Below are 18,284 nucleotides of genomic sequence, written 5' to 3'. Positions count from 1 at the left end.
AGCCATTTGTTTTTGAAAAAGACCCTAAAACCTCAAACATTTTTGGTAAATGGAGTAATTTATCTTCAAAGCCATTTTTCTCTGTAATTTGGTCCTTCCCTCCTCCGTTGCCTCTGAAAATGGTTGTATGCCTGCCACCATGTGGCCAGACTAAGGAATGCATTACTTTCTCATTTTTAGCATGCAGAATGCCTCCCCTTCCTACCTACCAGGCTGCACTCCTGTTCCGACTGGACCAAATAAATACATTTTTAAAAGATACGAATGTAAAGTATTTAGAAAGTCAAATTAACCATAAGCATTCAATTGTTATTTTACTCTTATATATGGATCACAACATATCTGAGCAACACATTTACAAATGGCTTGCATTAATTGCAGAAAATAAGACTAAGAGTTGATTTAGAAATGTTTTGTCTTGCCAAAATATCAATGACATAGGATGCTGGTTTGAGTATCATTTTTGGGTGAAATGTAAAAAAAAAACACTCACGTTGAGGTATACCTGCAAAGTGAATATGAAATACAGAGAATATGTATGAAGTGAACAGCCATATCTGCCATGTACATTTTAATTACATTTCTTTTTCACAAAACAATGATTTTATAACGGTGTTGTGAGTGTAATTCATGTCTTACCACCAGGTGGCACTCCAGCTCCCCCTGTTGAGGAGAAGAGGGAGGGAGATTAATGTCACTCTTTTTTGACAGGCAACAAAATGAGCTATATTTTGTACGTGAGAGGTGAGTGTGATAATTACCAACACCTGTCCCAGCTGTGAATTATAAGATGCAAAACAGAGTGTAAGGAATAAGTATTCACACATTCTCAAGAAATGTGTCAGGCATTCACACTGCTGTAAAAGCTTGACAGAATTTGAACTCACGGCTTGGTTGGAATACGCCTGCACCCACTGTGTGGACAAATGAGCAGTTATTTCTAACGCACAACAGATAATTAGCTTTACATTGAATATGAAAAGAGAGCAACATACCTCCAGGTGGTAGGCCTGTTCCGGCACCTTGTGAAAGAAGGGGTGTTAGCAGTTAGATTGAGAATACGGTGCTAATACAGTATTTTAACAGCTACAAAGTTAATGAGAAAGTCTTTTGGTGAAATCACAGTTAATACCCACCACACATACAATCATAATACAGAGAATTAGACAGTGTGACAAGGTGTGATCCAATTTTTTATACAGAATATCAGGTCACAGACTAGTTATTGTGCTTCAGTTTGGTTGAAAGAATCCTCACAGGCATACTCACTACATGCCAATATTTCCACAAGACGTGTGTGTACACATAAAAAATGAATGTCCATTCAAAATGTTTTGCTTATGACCAATGCAGGCTACCAGCATAACAACATAGCAGAGAGCAATGCAGAAAGGAAAGCATTAGAGTTAGTGTGGAAAGATCAAGTGATTAGAAGATATTAGGTCTAACTCTACGGCAGATCTAAGAACATGTTTAAAACAGTTCACATGCAACACAGTATGTCTTACTGGGTCCTGGGACCTGGCCCGCTGTGGCATTAGCCGTCGGTCCTGCCAAAAAACAACAGGTTCCACCAGGTTCATCCTTTGCAGTCGACAAAGAGACGCAGCACAGAGGCAAACAGCTTTTGGGTGGGCGCACAGATGACTAAGCATTAGCAGAGGCTTAGCTACAAACGCTATTGACTTCCTATGCCAGATTTGGCCAAGGAGGGGCAGCAGAAATATGTGGCAAGCTGGCAACTGGAGGGGTAGGGTAGGGATGGGGGGGGGGTATTTGAGGAGTATTTGAAATAATGATTGGAGGGACAAGTAGCTGCGGTCTCCCAGGCTTCTGCGGTTCAGCATCATTAGACAGACAGCAGCAGTGAAAGCCATAAAGATGCTCAAGCCTGGGCCATGGGCCATTCCCATCCAGATGGCTGCAGCAGAAGAGATGCCTTTAAGAGCCCCTGGGCCTTCCTCCGGGTGAGCACCTGAATACACCTAGGGCATTTCCTGTCACAACACATCACTCTAACAGCCCCCCAAAGCACATGGCAAGACTTTCTGGAGATGCTCTGTGGGGTGTAGCCGACAAACTGAGACATTTAACCTTCTACATTTGACCACACAGGGTTCTATTTAGAATATTGAAAACAGTATTTTTTGCAAAGAGATAACCATTGAGGTACATCAATCGCTTGCAACTCTGATGGACAGGATGGATAGGATGACTGTACCTGGGAAAGTGGCTCCTCCAGGTAGTAGAGTTGATCCCTTTGCTGTACAAAAAGAAAGGAGTATTTGCATGTCCTGCTGCAGTGATGTTGTGCTTGTGGCTTTGCTGTGCATTCTTTTGTCGATGCCCAGATGAATACAGACTTAAGGACAATTCTAAGCTACAGTTTGTTTGAGAGAAAGTACTGCCAAACTCCACCAAGGATGATGATTGTTATACATGACATCATAGTACATGTTGAACATTACTTATTGTCAAGTCTTTATCCATGCTTGGATAATTCTGAGACATATAGAATTAATAGAATTTACGTGGCTTACCTGGAATAGGTGGCACTCCGGTACCTCCGGGTATGAAACCCACACCTGTACCAGCTGTGGCCCCTGGCACACCAGTGCCTTTGATCCCAGTACCAGGGGGCACTCCTGCAACACATCACATTTGAATGCAACACTGCCCAACTACTAAAGTATCTGTACTTGGCTTGAGACAAATGAGTGATGGATGATCTGTCTTTGCATATCAAAGAATTCCATCAATTTCTCTTTTTGTTTGGCACAAAAGGAACTTATCTTGCTCTCCATATACTTGAGCAAACTCTTATAAATCTCTCAAAGCAGAAACATGCTGCTGAAAGCTGCCATTCTGCTTTGTTTATGTGTCTGTCGATGTTTTAACATTTTTTTTATTTTTTATTTTTTTAAGTAAAACTGCTTGGGTGCATGCAGCAAAGCTTTCTGCTTAGGCTGCAGGCATAAGCGACAAGTTGGGAGCTCTCATACCATATTTAGGACCTTTTACCCCACCCAGATATCCTGTGGACATTGGAAAGTGATGTCATATCTAGGTAATTACAATCTATATCTACAACTCTACACCACTAATTGTTTTGGGGGGGAAACCCTGACGAATTTCAAGGTGATTTCATGCATTACAGATTATTGGTTAGGTCAAATGAACATTTATTGAAAACTTAAAAACTCTTCCATACTAAATCTCCAATGAGAAACTAAATGTTGTATGGGCATACACTAGGAAGATTGCACTGTCATCTGCTGATTCCTTCTGCTCCAAACAGCAACTTCACTGTTCTACCCAGCTTTGAACTGTGCAGCAGAATTTAACATGGTCTTAATAATAACAATTTAACAATGAATACTGCAGCAGAGGGGTGGAATTCCAGCCCACTGCCCTCACCCCCCAGGCACTGTACCCACTCCCCCCCCCCCCTGGCACTGCACCTGTTCCTGCACCAGCACCTGGCACCGCCACACCTCCGGGAACTGGACCTATGAAAAAAGAAAAAATGCCGTTATTTATTAGTGATCTTGGTGAAGCACAGTAAACTCGAACCTTTAAGATAATGTGTTCAATGTGTCAGTAACCGTGCTCAGATCTCGTTAAAATTCTTGACAGATTCTTACCATATTTTGGCGGTTTCACACCTCCTGGGTAGCCTGCAGTACAACCAACAGATTAGCTATGCCTTAAGCAGTGTTATACATCCATTCTTAGTTGTGTGCAGTACGATGGTACATTTCTTCACATGATAGAGAACCACTGACCTCCAGCTCCAGCTCCAGTTCCAGTTCCAGTTCCTCCCAGTCCTGCTCCTACCCCTCCTGGGACACCTGTAGAGGTTATTCGGCCATAATGTTTAGCCAAGGCTTTTAGTATAGTCATTTTCCTAGAAATATGGATGCTTTATGTTGCTTTACACCTACCTACCTCCCCCCCCCCCCCCCCCAGCAGCTTAGTTTGACGATGACCGTGCTGAGTAGTCCTTTACGGTGCCAGTGCGGTTAGTACGTTTATTTTATTTTATTCATTTATCTCTTGAAAATCTGTGTTTTTTTTTTTTTTTTTTTTTTTTTTTTTACAAGTGTTTGTAAACCCCCCCCCCCCCCCCTTTTCTTTCCTACTGTGAGGCGCATTGTGTTACTTCCTTGTATGAAATACGCCGTACAAATAAAGTTTGATTTGATTTGATTTACAGAGCCCTAACTGTTAAAGGATAACATTCTGCTTGAATACAATGCACTAAGAAAAAGTCAGAATATCTCACCGTATTTGGGTGGTTTACCTCCAGGTACTAGCCCAGTTCCTGCCCCTGGTACTGCTCCTGCCCCACCCACTACACCTGCTCCAGGGGCTGTCCCGGCACCGCCATTCACACCTGTACATAGAGGCAGTATAGCATATGTCAATAATGCCATGGCTACTTCAGTGTAGCATAAAGAGAACCATCCACACAGCACTGTGGTGTCTCACAATGTGTTTTTTTTAAGTAAATGTGCACATTTCTCTTCTTTTAATCCATACGTTATCAAAGATGTACACATTTTAGCCAGTTAATGTATCTTGATAATGATAAACTCAGGATATATTCCAAGTTGACTTCATACTCATTTAACAGGATGTCTGTAAAAAAAATACTTTTGATAATATATAAATTCAAAACTTGCCATATTTGGGTGGTTTAGCTCCAGCTCCATAACCTAAAAAAAGATATTTGTGTTTATAGCTCTTTGAAACACTCCTCATGTGGAACCGCTTCATAACTCATGGACTTTCAAACAGACTCCCTGACTCACCTCCATATCCACCGCCAGGTACCCCATAGCCTGCCCCTGCACCGCCGGGTACCCCATAGCCTGCGCCTGCACCTCCAGGTACCCCATAGCCTGCGCCTGCACCTCCAGGTACCCCATAGCCTGCGCCTGCACCTCCAGGTACCCCATAGCCGGCCCCTGGCACTGTGACAAAGAGAAATCATAAGCTATTCAGTGGGTTCTCCTGTGTAGACCTGTAGGGATGATTCTTTCGTGTTTCAATACTTTTAAATGACTTGCAATGTTTGCATTCTTATGATCAAGTTGGAAAAAGGTTTACTGCTAAATGGGCTTTAAGTCAGACTGGGGAGGACACAATGCCTGCCGTGCACATGGGTTACACTGAGCCATTTCCTGTGTATTGGTCTGGGATATTTTCACAGACTGTAAAGTGACAAGGCCATCTCTGCACCGAGGCGTGTGAACGCAGTGTGCTGTGTGGAGTATGTGCAGAGCCGGTCTCCTCACCTCCATACCCGCCTCCTGGCACTGCCCCAGGCCCTGCACCCGCGCCAGCTGCACCTGTGAACAAACAAGCAGGAATGTCACGTTCCCAGCCCTGCGGTGAAGTGACCCTGCAGTGTTTTACAGTGTTTCATGGTGCTGCCCTCGATCACAACCCAACGCACTTTTTGTTCAATTCTGCTAATTTTCTCCTCACGGCCCTCTAACTGTCAGTTGTGTGAGTACCTAAAAGAAACCTCATGTGCTCATACACAGTCCAGGCTCTGTAAATGGGACAGAGCACTGCACTATTCCGGCCAATCAAGAGAGTTGCTTCGGGAGCACTGAAGGGAGGGATGTATTTGGCTGTTGAATTTAGGTATCAACAATCTTTCACCAGGAAGATATATGTGCCTTTAAGATATTTATTTTAATTTAATTCTAGTTGAGTTGGGCTATGGCTGGCTACAAAGGCAGTGATAAAGACAAGACTTGAGCTGGGTTATTTGAAATTCATTATGTCATTTGCTGAAAAGAGCAGACAACATTTCCAATCAACAGTTGAGTAAATATTTGACATGCACAATGATTTAAGGCCAGAAAATTTGGTCTGGAATGGATACACCCTTTGCTATATAAACTGTCACCACATGAGCATAAGCCATTTTGGAAAAAATGGATTACAGCATAAAGGCATTATATATACAGCATCATTTTTCCAAATCATGTTTTAACCAAACAGTTCACAGTTTATTGTATTCACAATGTGATGAATGACAATCTTGTTTTATTTAAGTTTACATATCAAAAAAGTATTGTGATTCTGTTTTTTTTTTTTTAAAACATTGTCAGTCATTGTGAATGACGTAAAACATTTGTTATATCTAGTCTTGTGAATATATATAAAATATATCGAAATTGTGGAGTTGGGACATATTTGACTACCATATGAATAAACTGTAGGGAATACTCACCATACTTAAGAGCTTTAGCGCCAGCTGGATACCCTATAGAAAAAATAACAACAGGCATAATTGCTTAACGAGTCCAAAACACACTGATGTCAAATGTTTTTGTTGGCCCATATCAAGGATACTTCTGCCTGAAATGTTAGTAGCAACTAATAACATGAAAGACTATGTAAATGTTTTTTTTTTTTTTTAAAGATTGATGTTTTAACTTAACAGGAAATAATTTCCTCTGGGTATTCCTCCATACTTGACAGAAAGATTTCATCATCATTTTCATCAAGATCATTTTGTAAAGCAGCCAGCATTCCCCACCCCCTCTCTTTGTTGGCCATCTGACACTCCATTTACACAATTTATCTTATTATTTACACAGGTTATTCAAAATGGTCTGTTTTAAAGCCATGCAACATCACGCAGCTTGACTTTCCATTTGTTGCTATGCGGACATAAAGACTTTATAAGGAGCTGCTGACAGACCTCCAGCCCCTGCTCCCGGCACCCCGCCCAGCCCTGTCACGCTTCCAGCCCCTGGGACGCCTCCTGCCCCTCCTGCCACACCTATGGCACAGCAGGTCTTTACAGTCAATGCACACATCATAGAGTATGGACACGTCACAATACAGGGACATTATCAAGATTATAACTTACAGTAACTTTTTTAAAATTCTAAACAGGAGACGGTAAATTCTTCGTGCTATTGGTTAGGAACCTCCTATAGTGGCAAAACCTCTCAATGTCTCATGCAAGCTTTACTTGAATTGTGTCAAATTGGCATTGTATACTTAACTTTCACTTTTAACAGTTGACCTGTCATTTGTGAGCAGTGTAATGACACGACTTAGCATAAGACTACTTTGTGATCCCTGTGAGTGATTTACTTAGAGGAGTAATGATCATACCATACTTTGGAGGTTTAGCGCCAGGCCCTGCACCATAGCCTGTAAGGACAAATGTGCCTGTCAATCATGGTAGCACGCCACAAACAGCCCTCGTTCACATATCAAAGAATAAGGCATCATTACCACGTCACATTACCAAACAGGATCTACCATTTCAAACATACATCGCTCAAGACCTGTCCTCTTAATTTAAAATATTTACAGTTAGAAATGTGGCGCCCACTTGCCAAGAGTAGTTTCACTGACATTTTGATTTAGCGCTAAGTTGCATTTGGCCGTGTCCCACGTGAACTGGAAAGAACTTTTATACATGGCAAAGCACTTTTCACCCTGACATCATAATCCACACATGTGCTACATTGGCTAGCGCTGGGACTGAATACGGTGACTGCGAAAAAGGAAAAGATCAGCTATAGGTTTGTTTATACTGCTTAAGAGGTTTCCTCGCTAAGGGGGTGTCATTAGAGCTGGTGAAACGCCAGAGCTATTTTCAGGCTTTTTTCTATTTTTTGTTGTTAGTCCAGATGTGTCATTCACGATGCTAACTTACCCCCTGGCCCTGCATACGCACCACCTGGGTAAGCACCGGGCACCTGGCCATACCCACCGGGCACCCCACCACCCGCACCTAGAAACACAGTTAGCATTCAGCTATTTCAAACAAAAAGCATTCTTAATATGCAGAGAAGGCGGCGTAAATTAATCGAAAAGTAGTACCGTAGAGAGGATTGGTGGCCGCAGGATACCCTGGAAAACAAAAGAGAGAAATACAATGAAATAAGCTCTCATCAGCCTGAAAACACGTAGTTGCACTAACACATCCTTTCACATCCTGTGCAATCCCTCGTCTCATGTGGTGACTTTCAATCCCAATGTTTAATTTCTAACTACCTCCTGCCCAACGAAGTGCCCCCGGCACCCAACTTGGTTGCCAACCTGGTACACCAAAACATTTATTCAAAACAATGCCAAACACCATTAGAATGTCTGGCCAAAACGCTTTTGCTAATATTTCTGAATCATGAAATGTCAAACTCATAAAATATTCTCACCATATTTAGGAGGCTTGGCACCACCTGGATATGCTGAAATAGAAAGAGACACTTTGGTCATTGACTGTCTTTTGCATGTCATGCTCAACCACTTTACTACGTGTCCTCTGTTCTTCAGAGAATGGATAGTGGAACTAAGAGACGAGAACCGATTGGTGTTGTATATTCATCAGTATAAGTATCAGCACTCGCTTAAGTATGCCGCCATCTGTAATGTATTTAATGGGATGTGATGGCACAGGTAAAAAGAAAAGGCCTAGACGTTAAAATTGGGATTATTCTTAATTCACGTACCTCCTCCGGCCCCTGGTGCTACTCCTTGCCCTACCCCTGGTACGACTCCAGCTCCAGCTCCAGCTCCAGCTCCAGCTCCTAACACAAGACACCACATATTTATGAAGACACCGAAGAGGGGACGTTATTTAATAATGGCCCTGTCCTCTGTGTCCTCATTAGATGGGAAAGGATATTCACCATATTTAGGAGGTTTGACTCCTCCTGGATATCCTGGATAGACACAGATGCAGTAGATCATTTTGGTTGCCAAATCATTACAGCAACTATCACCATACAAAGAGCAAGTGTGTGTGTGTGTGTGTGTGTGTGTGTCTCTGTGTGTCTCTGTGTGTCTCTGTGTGTCTCTGTGTGTGTGTGTGTGTGTGTGTGTGTGTGTGTGTGTGTGTGTGTGTGTGTGTGTGTGTGTGTGTGTGTTTGTCTGTGTGTGTGTGTGATGAAGTGAATACATGACCATGAGTTTTTGTGTATAATTCTAGGTGTATGTCAGGGTATCTGAAGAAAACTACTTTCCCCACAAACTCATCCCCCCCACTAGATTTATATACCTCCAGCTCCAGGTACAACTCCAGTTCCAGGTATACCTCCAGTTCCACCCACTACACCAGCACCACCTGGGACCAGTCCAGCACCACCTAAGGAGAACAAATACAGACACTGCCCTCACGCTTCAGGAGCTACCACGGACCATTCAGCCACCAACAGCAATATCATCCCATAATATATTCAAGAATGGCCATGTTTGATTAGTTGTCTGATTATTTACCATATTTGGGTGGTTTCGCACCAGCTCCATAGGCTATAAAAGAAGTGAACATAAAGTTGGAATCAATAACATTAGCATTTAACTTAAAGCATGTACTCGTAGTGCATTATAAATATTTATATCTGGGAGACGAGAAATTCTCTTTTCTGATTAACAGGCAGGTGACCATTAATTCTCTATAACAGGACACTTATGTCTAAAAGTTGAATCACTGTTCTTTATCAGTGCTCTGGAAACTTTTGAAACGGTTGATTGAAATGCCGCCCATGGAAAGAGGCTACTACAGTAAGTGTGTAGTCAGGCAAGCTAATGAATGAACAAAATAAACAAATTCTCTCATTTTGCCAAGTGGTGTAAACACAATGTATCCCATGGTTGAATAACATGTTATCTGGAGAAAGAGCGAGCTGGCTAGAGATAGCAGTCCACTTGTGATCAGATCTCCCAGAACGAATGTTAATACCTGGGGGGTATTCCAAGAATGTGGTTTAGTGACCAACCTGGCTAAGTTCAATCAGAGCAAGTGGTAAACCTCTAATAGAAGAGCCCTATGGCTCCATTCTCCTAGCAAAACAACTCTGAGTTAACTTAGCCAGGGTTCTCACCAAACCATGTTCTTGGAAAAAAAAAGCCTAGGTGTGATTTGGGCCATAGAATCAGAAACAGTTACCAAGCTAAAGGAGTCACGCTTAGCAACAGTGGAATCAACTGTAACCAATCAAACTACCCCACGTTACCCTGATCCATGACTAAACAAATTAGTACTGCAAAGTTCACAGGTTGCCTTCTTTTTTAAACAGAACCAAATGTTCCCTTTAAGGCCGATTCAAGCATGCATTGAGATGTCCTGTTATACATAATTAATGGTCTTGGTGGAGGAAACTGCTTTGTGTTGTGGAGTTCTTCACCTTGGTCTGAGTAACGGGACACCTCGGCGGCCGTTATCCCTCACGTACAGAGTTTACTACATATTCAAAAGCAACTCAGTAAGAAGACTAGTTGAGGATAGCGCAATGACTGCATTACTAAATGATCTGACCTCCAGCACCAGGGACTGCTCCAGGGTAGGCACCTCCAGCACGAGGGTAAGCACCTCCGGCTCCAGGGTAAGCACCTCCTGCTCCAGGGACTGAGCCTGCACCACCCAGACCACCAGCAGCACCTACAGGATAAGAAAGCACACCACTTCAGCACCTTAACGTGTACAGTGGACCTCTGATATGAGGGGATCACTGGTGGGGAAGGGTTGAAATGGTCTTGATACTTGATTCCCAGTTACATTTCCAATAGGCTCAAAATGACACAAAATCCCTAATTACCATATTTAGCAGCTTTGGCCTGTGCTTGTGCAGCACCGTATGTTCCTGCTCCTGTAGATTAAAGGCAGATGAAACAGCAATGGCAGTTCAACAGAGAGAAAGCAAAATACACATTCATATAGTAAAATACAGTCTATACTTGTGTGATAGTTCATTGCAAAGCTCTCTTAGTGACAACACTCAGAAATAGTTACTAAGCTAAAGGAGTCGCGCTTAGCAACAGTGGAATCAACTGTAACCAGTGGCGGCGCCAGACATTTTTTTCTGCAGGTGCTATGGGGGAGCTCGGCGTTTTAGCGAGGGTGCTATGAAATGAGGGTGATGGCCTGTGTGTCACATGGTTCTCTACTACTACAACAACTCCCCACCATATCGTCTATCATGTGTTTACATGGTTGCTCTCTGAAGCGTCTTTGGGGTCCATGAAAAGCGCTAAACAAACCGATTTTATTATTATTATCATTATCTAGGCTACTTCCGACGGACGCCCACATCCGCGACGGTCACTGACAAAAGGCATACAGCATGTTATAGAGTCCGCAATCCCAGATACTTAACTTACTTTAAAAAACGTCTGGTAGTGAGGGTTAAAGTTGGGCGCCAGGTGACCACTACCATGTCAGACAGAGTGAAATTAATTAAAACAGTCAAGGAGTCAGAAATGCGTTTAAAAGGTATATATTATTTCAGTTCACAATCATCAATAATCACATAGAACCTTATGTATAGCACACAGACAGACTGCTTGCCCTAGGCTAAAGAGTCTCTGTTTTTTTAAGGCGGCTCCAAAAAAATTACAAAAAAGAGGAAAAAGGCAAAAAGTTCAAATCTTCGGCAAAAAAAGGGCATCTTCGCTGCTAATCAACAGAAACGAGTCTTTAGCGACACAGGGCAATCAAAGCATGCAACAGATCAGACAGCTTTCATTAATGTTATACAGCAAACAATACCTTAGTTACATTGTACTCCAACCACGCAAATTGTTCCAACCAGCTTTTACAAAAACTCCTTTGTTGGACTCCAAACATGCGAGGTGGATATTTTGGGAGTTTTGGTCTTCTCGGACCATCCTGAGCGTTCATGCTAATGTCACTGATGCTGCTAGCACAATGGTTAGCACCCTCAGTAGTGGTGGAGGGTTGACCTCCTTGACCACAACGTTCCTCTCCTTAAGAATCCACACCAGATACCCCTGGCATTTCTTCTTCTTCTACGTCACTCTCGTTTTTTTAATCGTTCTTCCAAACGTGGACATTTAGGTAGCAAAAACCGATGCATTATTGATGTTAACTTGAAACTACCAGGCACTAGCTCGCTTTTTCCTTCAACTGTCCAGTAACGTCAACTTTCACGCGTGCGACGTGAAAATTGGGTCAAAGGTTATGACAGAATGATTGCTCTGTGTCTAAAACAATCTGTTAATTTCAATCTGTTATTATTTTCTTTTGTGAGTGAAATATTATTATCACACAATAAATAACGCAGAATGAAATTAAATAACAATAATAAATAAACCATTATTTTCTTGGGGGTGCTATGGGGGTGCTATGGCTAATCCAGGGGGAGCTAGAGCACCCCCTAGCCCCCCCCTGGCGCCGCCCCTGACTGTAACCAAGCAAACTACCCCACGTTAGGGGTGGGAATCTCTTGGCACCTCACAATTCGATTCGATTCCGTTTCAGAGGTCAACGATTCGATTCTAAACCGATTATCGATTATCAATTCTAAACCGATTAAACGATTATCGATGCATCTCAATTTTTAAAACATTTGAGTTTGCTCCTCAGAGGTTGCTAATCACTTCCTACTTTGTGTTTGATAATTAAAGAAAATCAACAGATTAATTACCTTCTGTATTTTTTTTATAGAGAAAAAGCTTTTTCTTGTCACAATTATGACTTTCTATGAACAATGCAATAATCGATGCAGCTTGCATTTCAACACAAAATGGATGTAAAAATGTTTTTATAGAAATTATTATAAAAAAAAATCGATTATGAACTTTTCTGAATCGAGACAGAATCCTTCTAGAGAGAATCAAGAGAAATCGAAGAATCGATTTTTTCCCCCACCCCTACCCCACGTTATCCTGGTCGGTGACTAAACAAAGTAGAACTGCAAACTTCACAGACTGCCTTCTTTTTTAAACAGAACAAAATGTTCCCTTTAAGGCCAATTCATGCATGCATTGAGATGTCCTGTTATACATAATCAATGGTCTTGGTGGAGGAAACGTCTTTGCGTTGTGGAGTTCTTTGCCTCGGTCTGAGTAACGGGACACCTCGGCGGCCGTTATCCCTTACGTACAGAGTTTACTACATATTTAAAAGCAACTCAGTAAGAAGACTAGTTGGGGATAGAGCAATGACTGCATTACTAAATGATCTGACCTCCAGCACCAGGGACTGCTCCAGGGTAGGCACCTCCTGCTCCAGGGTAAGCACCTCCTGCTCCAGGGTAAGCACCTCCAGCTCCAGGGTAGGCACCTCCTGCTCCAGGGACTGAGCCTGCACCACCCAGACCACCAGCAGCACCTACAGGATAAGAGAGCACACCACTTCAGCACCTTAACGTGTACAGTGGACCTCTGATACGAGGGGATCACTGGTGGGGAAGGGTTGAAATGGTCTTGATACTTGATTCCCAGTTACATTTCCAATAGGATTAAAATGACACAAAATCCCTAATTACCATATTTAGCAGCTTTGGCCTGTGCTTGTGCAGCACCGTATGTTCCTGCTCCTGTAGATTAAAGGCAGATGAAACAGCAATGGCAGTTCAACAGACAGAAAGCAAAATGCACATTCATATAGTAAAATACAGTCTATACTTGTGTGATAGTACATTGCAAAGCTCTCTCAGTGACAACACTCAGAAACAGTTACTAAGCTAAAGGAGTCGCGCTTAGCAACAGTGGAATCAACTGTAACCAAGCAAACTACCCCACGTTAGGGGTGGGAATCTCTTGACACCTCACAATTCGATTCGATTCGATTCCGTTTCAGAGGTCAACGATTCGATTCTAAACCGATTATCGATTATCAATTCTAAACCGATTACATGATTATCGATGCATCTCGATTTTTAAAACATTTGAGTTTGCTACTCAGAGTCTCAAACCTGAGTTTGCTACACGGAGGTTGCTAATCACTTCCTACTTTGTGTTTGATAATTAAAGAAAATCAACAGATTAATTACCTTCTCTATTTTTTTATTAGAGAAAAAGCTTTTCTTTGTCACAATTATGACTTTCTATGAACAATGCAATTATCGATGCAGCTTGCATTTCAACACAAAATGGATGTAAATATTTTTTTTAGAAATTATTATTAAAAACAAAAATCGATTATGAACTTTTCTGAATCGAGACAGAATCGTTCTAGAGAGAATCGAGAGAAATCGAAGAATCAATTTTTTTTCCCACCCCTACCCCACGTTATCCTGGTCGGTGACTAAACAAAGTAGAACTGCAAACTTCACAGACTGCCTTCTTTTTTAAACAGAACAAAATGTTCCCTTTAAGGCCAATTCATGCATGCATTGAGATGTCCTGTTATACATAATCAATGGTCTTGGTGGAGGAAACGTCTTTGCGTTGTGGAGTTCTTTGCCTCGGTCTGAGTAACGGGACACCTCGGCGGCCGTTATCCCTCACGTACAGAGTTTACTACATATTCAAAAGCAACTCAGTAAGAAGACTAGTTGAGGATAGAGCAATGACTGCATTACTAAATGATCTGACCTCCAGCACCAGGGACTGCTCCAGGGTAGGCACCTCCAGCACGAGGGTAAGCACCTCCGGCTCCAGGGTAAGCACCTCCTGCTCCAGGGACTGAGCCTGCACCACCCAGACCACCAGCAGCACCTACAGGATAAGAAAGCACACCACTTCAGCACCTTAACGTGTACAGTGGACCTCTGATACGAGGGGATCACTGGTGGGGAAGGGTTGAAATGGTCTTGATACTTGATTCCCAGTTACATTTCCAATAGGATCAAAATGACACAAAATCCCTAATTACCATATTTAGCAGCTTTGGCCTGTGCTTGTGCAGCACCGTATGTTCCTGCTCCTGTAGATTAAAGGCAGATGAAACAGCAATGGCAGTTCAACAGAGAGAAAGCAAAATGCACATTCATATAGTAAAATACAGTCTATACTTGTGTGATAGTACATTGCAAAGCTCTCTCAGTGACAACACTCAGAAACAGTTACTAAGCTAAAGGAGTCGCGCTTAGCAACAGTGGAATCAACTGTAAGCAAGCAAACTACCCCACGTTAGGGGTGGGAATCTCTTGGCACCTCACAATTCGATTCGATTCGATTCCGTTTCAGAGGTCAACGATTCGATTCTAAACCGATTATCGATTATCAATTCTAAACCGATTAAACGATTATCGATGCATCTCAATTTTTAAAACATTTGAGTTTGCTACTCAGAGGTTGCTAATCACTTCCTACTTTGTGTTTGATAATTAAAGAAAATCAACAGATTAATTACCTTCTCTATTTTTTTATTAGAGAAAAAGCTTTTCCTTGTCACAATTATGACTTTCTATGAACAATGCAATAATCGATGCAGCTTGCATTTCAACACAAAATGGATGTAAACATTTTTTTTAGAAATTATTATTAAAAACAAAAATCGATTATGAACTTTTCTGAATCGAGACAGAATCGTTCTAGAGAGAATCGAGAGAAATCGAAGAATCAATTTTTTTCCACCCCTACCCCACATTATCCTGGTCGGTGACTAAACAAAGTAGAACTGCAAACTTCACAGACTGCCTTCTTTTTAAAACAGAACCAAATGTTTCCTTTAAGGCCAATTCATGCATGCATTGAGATGTCCTGTTATACATAATCAATGGTCTTGGTGGAGGAAACGTCTTTGCGTTGTGGAGTTCTTTGCCTCGGTCTGAGTAACGGGACACCTCGGCGGCCGTTATCCCTCACGTACAGAGTTTACTACATATTTAAAAGCAACTCAGTAAGAAGACTAGTTGGGGATAGAGCAATGACTGCATTACTAAATGATCTGACCTCCAGCACCAGGGACTGCTCCAGGGTAGGCACCTCCAGCTCCAGGGTAGGCACCTCCTGCTCCAGGGTAAGCACCTCCTGCTCCAGGGTAAGCACCTCCAGCTCCAGGGTAGGCACCTCCTGCTCCAGGGACTGAGCCTGCACCACCCAGACCACCAGCAGCACCTACAGGATAAGAGAGCACACCACTTCAGCACCTTAACGTGTACAGTGGACCTCTGATACGAGGGGATCACTGGTGGGGAAGGGTTGAAATGGTCTTGATACTTGATTCCCAGTTACATTTCCAATAGGATTAAAATGACACAAAATCCCTAATTACCATATTTAGCAGCTTTGGCCTGTGCTTGTGCAGCACCGTATGTTCCTGCTCCTGTAGATTAAAGGCAGATGAAACAGCAATGGCAGTTCAACAGAGAGAAAGCAAAATACACATTCATATAGTAAAATACAGTCCATACTTGTGTGATGGTACATTGCAAAGCTCTCTTAATGACAACACTCAGAAATAGTTACTAAGCTAAAGGAGTCGTGCTTAGCAACAGTGGAATCAATTGTAACCAAGCAAACTAGTCAACGTTATCCTGGTCGGTGACTAAACAAAGTAGTACTGCAAACTTCACAGACTGCCTTCTTTTTTAAACAGAACCAAATGTTCCCTTTAAGGCCAATTCATGCATGCATTGAGATGTCCTGTTATACATAATTAATAGTCTTGGTGGAGGAAACGGCTTTGCGTTGTGGAGTTCTTTGCCTCGGTCTGAGTAACGGGACACCTCGGCGGCCGTTATCTCTCACGTACAGAGTTTACTACATATTTAAAAGCAACTCAGTAAGAAGACTAGTTGAGGATAGAGCAATGACTGCATTACTAAATGATCTGACCTCCAGCACCAGGGACTGCTCCAGGGTAAGCACCTCCAGCTCCAGGGTAGGCACCTCCTGCTCCAGGGTAAGCACCTCCTGCTCCAGGGTAAGCACCTCCTGCTCCAGGGTAAGCACCTCCAGCTCCAGGGACTGAGCCTGCACCACCCAGACCACCAGCAGCACCTACAGGATAAGAGAGCACACCACTTCAGCACCTTAACGTGTACAGTGGACCTCTGATACGAGGGGATCACTGGTGGGGAAGGGTTGAAATGGTCTTGATACTTGATTCCCAGTTACATTTCCAATAGGATCAAAATGACACAAAATCCCTAATTACCATATTTAGCAGCTTTGGCCTGTGCTTGTGCAGCACCGTATGTTCCTGCTCCTGTAGATTAAAGGCAGATGAAACAGCAATGGCAGTTCAACAGAGAGAAAGCAAAATACACATTCATATAGTAAAATACAGTCCATACTTGTGTGATAGTACATTGCAAAGCTCTCTTAGTGACAACACTCAGAAATAGTTACTAAGCTAAAGGAGTCGCGCTTAGCAACAGTGGAATCAACTGTAACCAAGCAAACTACCCCACGTTAGGGGTGGGAATCTCTTGGCACCTAACGATTCGATTCTAAACCGATTATCGATTATCAATTCTAAACCGATTAAACGATTATCGATGCATCTCAATTTTTAAAACATTTGAGTTTGCTACTCAGAGGTTGCTAATCACTTCCTACTTTGTGTTTGATAATTAAAGAAAATCAACAGATTAATTACCTTCTCTATTTTTTTAATAGAGAAAAAGCTTTTCCTTGTCACAATCATGACTTTCTATGAACAATGCAATAATCGATGCAGCTTGCATTTCAACACAAAATGGATGTAAACATTTTTTTTTGAAATTATTATTTAAAAAAAAATTGATTATGAACTTTTCTGAATCGAGACAGAATCGTTCTAGAGAGAATCAGGAGAAATCGAAGAATCGATTTTTTTTCCCACCCCTACCCCACGTTATCCTGGTCGGTGACTAAACAAAGTAGAACTACAAACTTCACAGACTGCCTTCTTTTTTAAACAGAACCAAATGTTCCCTTTATGGCCAATTCATGCATGCATTGAGATGTCCTGTTATACATAATTAATGGTCTTGGTGAAGGAAACTGCTTTGTGTTGTGGAGTTCTTCGCCTTGGTCTGAGTAACGGGACACCTCGGCGGCCGTTATCCCTCACGTATAGAGTTTACTACATATTCAAAAGCAACTCAGTAAGAAGACTAGTTGAGGATAGAGCAATGACTGCATTACTAAATGATCTGACCTCCAGCACCAGGGACTGCTCCAGGGTAGGCACCTCCTGCTCCAGGGTAAGCACCTCCTGCTCCAGGGTAAGCACCTCCTGCTCCAGGGTAGGCACCTCCTGCTCCAGGGACTGAGCCTGCACCACCCAGACCACCAGCAGCACCTACAGGATAAGAAAGCACACCACTTCAGCACCTTAACGTGTACAGTGGACCTCTGATACGAGGGGATCACTGGTGGGGAAGGGTTGAAATGGTATTGATACTTGATTCCCAGTTACATTTCCAATAGGATTAAAATGACACAAAATCCCTAATTACCATATTTAGCAGCTTTGGCCTGTGCTTGTGCAGCACCCAATGTTCCTACTCCTGTAGATTAAAGGCAGATGAAACAGCAATGGCAGTACAACAGAGAGAAAGCAAAATACACATTCATATAGTAAAATACAGTCTATACTTGTGTGATGGTACATTGCAAGGCTCTCT

General features: G+C 42.3%; 1 protein-coding gene across 15 annotated transcripts in view; it reads right to left on the bottom strand.

Annotated features, from left to right (window-relative positions):
- The window catches only part of elna (elastin a), a 61,521-nt gene that overhangs the window by 5,922 nt on the left and 37,315 nt on the right, over positions 1 to 18,284 (bottom strand). For 9 of the 15 annotated variants that reach the window (XM_031573337.2, XM_031573335.2, XM_031573339.2 and 6 more), the window contains 38 exons: positions 18,117 to 18,167; positions 17,816 to 17,959; positions 16,829 to 16,879; positions 16,507 to 16,671; positions 15,944 to 15,994; positions 15,622 to 15,786; positions 14,600 to 14,650; positions 14,320 to 14,442; positions 13,269 to 13,319; positions 12,968 to 13,111; positions 10,578 to 10,628; positions 10,298 to 10,420; positions 9,259 to 9,291; positions 9,041 to 9,127; positions 8,673 to 8,705; positions 8,493 to 8,570; positions 8,199 to 8,231; positions 7,864 to 7,893; positions 7,697 to 7,774; positions 7,147 to 7,185; positions 6,725 to 6,805; positions 6,251 to 6,283; positions 5,301 to 5,354; positions 4,815 to 4,976; positions 4,686 to 4,718; positions 4,286 to 4,396; positions 3,786 to 3,851; positions 3,645 to 3,677; positions 3,462 to 3,509; positions 3,003 to 3,035; positions 2,541 to 2,645; positions 2,222 to 2,263; positions 1,509 to 1,550; positions 996 to 1,022; positions 888 to 914; positions 762 to 776; positions 640 to 663; positions 494 to 505 (listed from right to left, as the gene is read on the bottom strand). In XM_031573337.2, coding sequence (XP_031429197.1) covers positions 494 to 505; positions 640 to 663; positions 762 to 776; positions 888 to 914; positions 996 to 1,022; positions 1,509 to 1,550; positions 2,222 to 2,263; positions 2,541 to 2,645; positions 3,003 to 3,035; positions 3,462 to 3,509; positions 3,645 to 3,677; positions 3,786 to 3,851; positions 4,286 to 4,396; positions 4,686 to 4,718; positions 4,815 to 4,976; positions 5,301 to 5,354; positions 6,251 to 6,283; positions 6,725 to 6,805; positions 7,147 to 7,185; positions 7,697 to 7,774; positions 7,864 to 7,893; positions 8,199 to 8,231; positions 8,493 to 8,570; positions 8,673 to 8,705; positions 9,041 to 9,127; positions 9,259 to 9,291; positions 10,298 to 10,420; positions 10,578 to 10,628; positions 12,968 to 13,111; positions 13,269 to 13,319; positions 14,320 to 14,442; positions 14,600 to 14,650; positions 15,622 to 15,786; positions 15,944 to 15,994; positions 16,507 to 16,671; positions 16,829 to 16,879; positions 17,816 to 17,959; positions 18,117 to 18,167 — 2,529 coding nt within the window. The remainder of the gene's footprint in view (positions 1 to 493; positions 506 to 639; positions 664 to 761; positions 777 to 887; positions 915 to 995; positions 1,023 to 1,508; positions 1,551 to 2,221; positions 2,264 to 2,540; positions 2,646 to 3,002; positions 3,036 to 3,461; positions 3,510 to 3,644; positions 3,678 to 3,785; positions 3,852 to 4,285; positions 4,397 to 4,685; positions 4,719 to 4,814; positions 4,977 to 5,300; positions 5,355 to 6,250; positions 6,284 to 6,724; positions 6,806 to 7,146; positions 7,186 to 7,696; positions 7,775 to 7,863; positions 7,894 to 8,198; positions 8,232 to 8,492; positions 8,571 to 8,672; positions 8,706 to 9,040; positions 9,128 to 9,258; positions 9,292 to 10,297; positions 10,421 to 10,577; positions 10,629 to 12,967; positions 13,112 to 13,268; positions 13,320 to 14,319; positions 14,443 to 14,599; positions 14,651 to 15,621; positions 15,787 to 15,943; positions 15,995 to 16,506; positions 16,672 to 16,828; positions 16,880 to 17,815; positions 17,960 to 18,116; positions 18,168 to 18,284) is intronic. The other 6 variants (XM_031573342.2, XM_031573336.2, XM_031573349.2 and 3 more) reach the window with 6 other exon arrangements.

This window comes from Clupea harengus, chromosome 9, assembly GCF_900700415.2.
Source record: "Clupea harengus chromosome 9, Ch_v2.0.2, whole genome shotgun sequence".
Classification (NCBI taxonomy): Eukaryota; Metazoa; Chordata; class Actinopteri; order Clupeiformes; family Clupeidae; genus Clupea; species Clupea harengus.
Note: the sequence above shows the minus strand (reverse complement) of the source record. Positions and strands in the feature narration are given on the sequence as shown.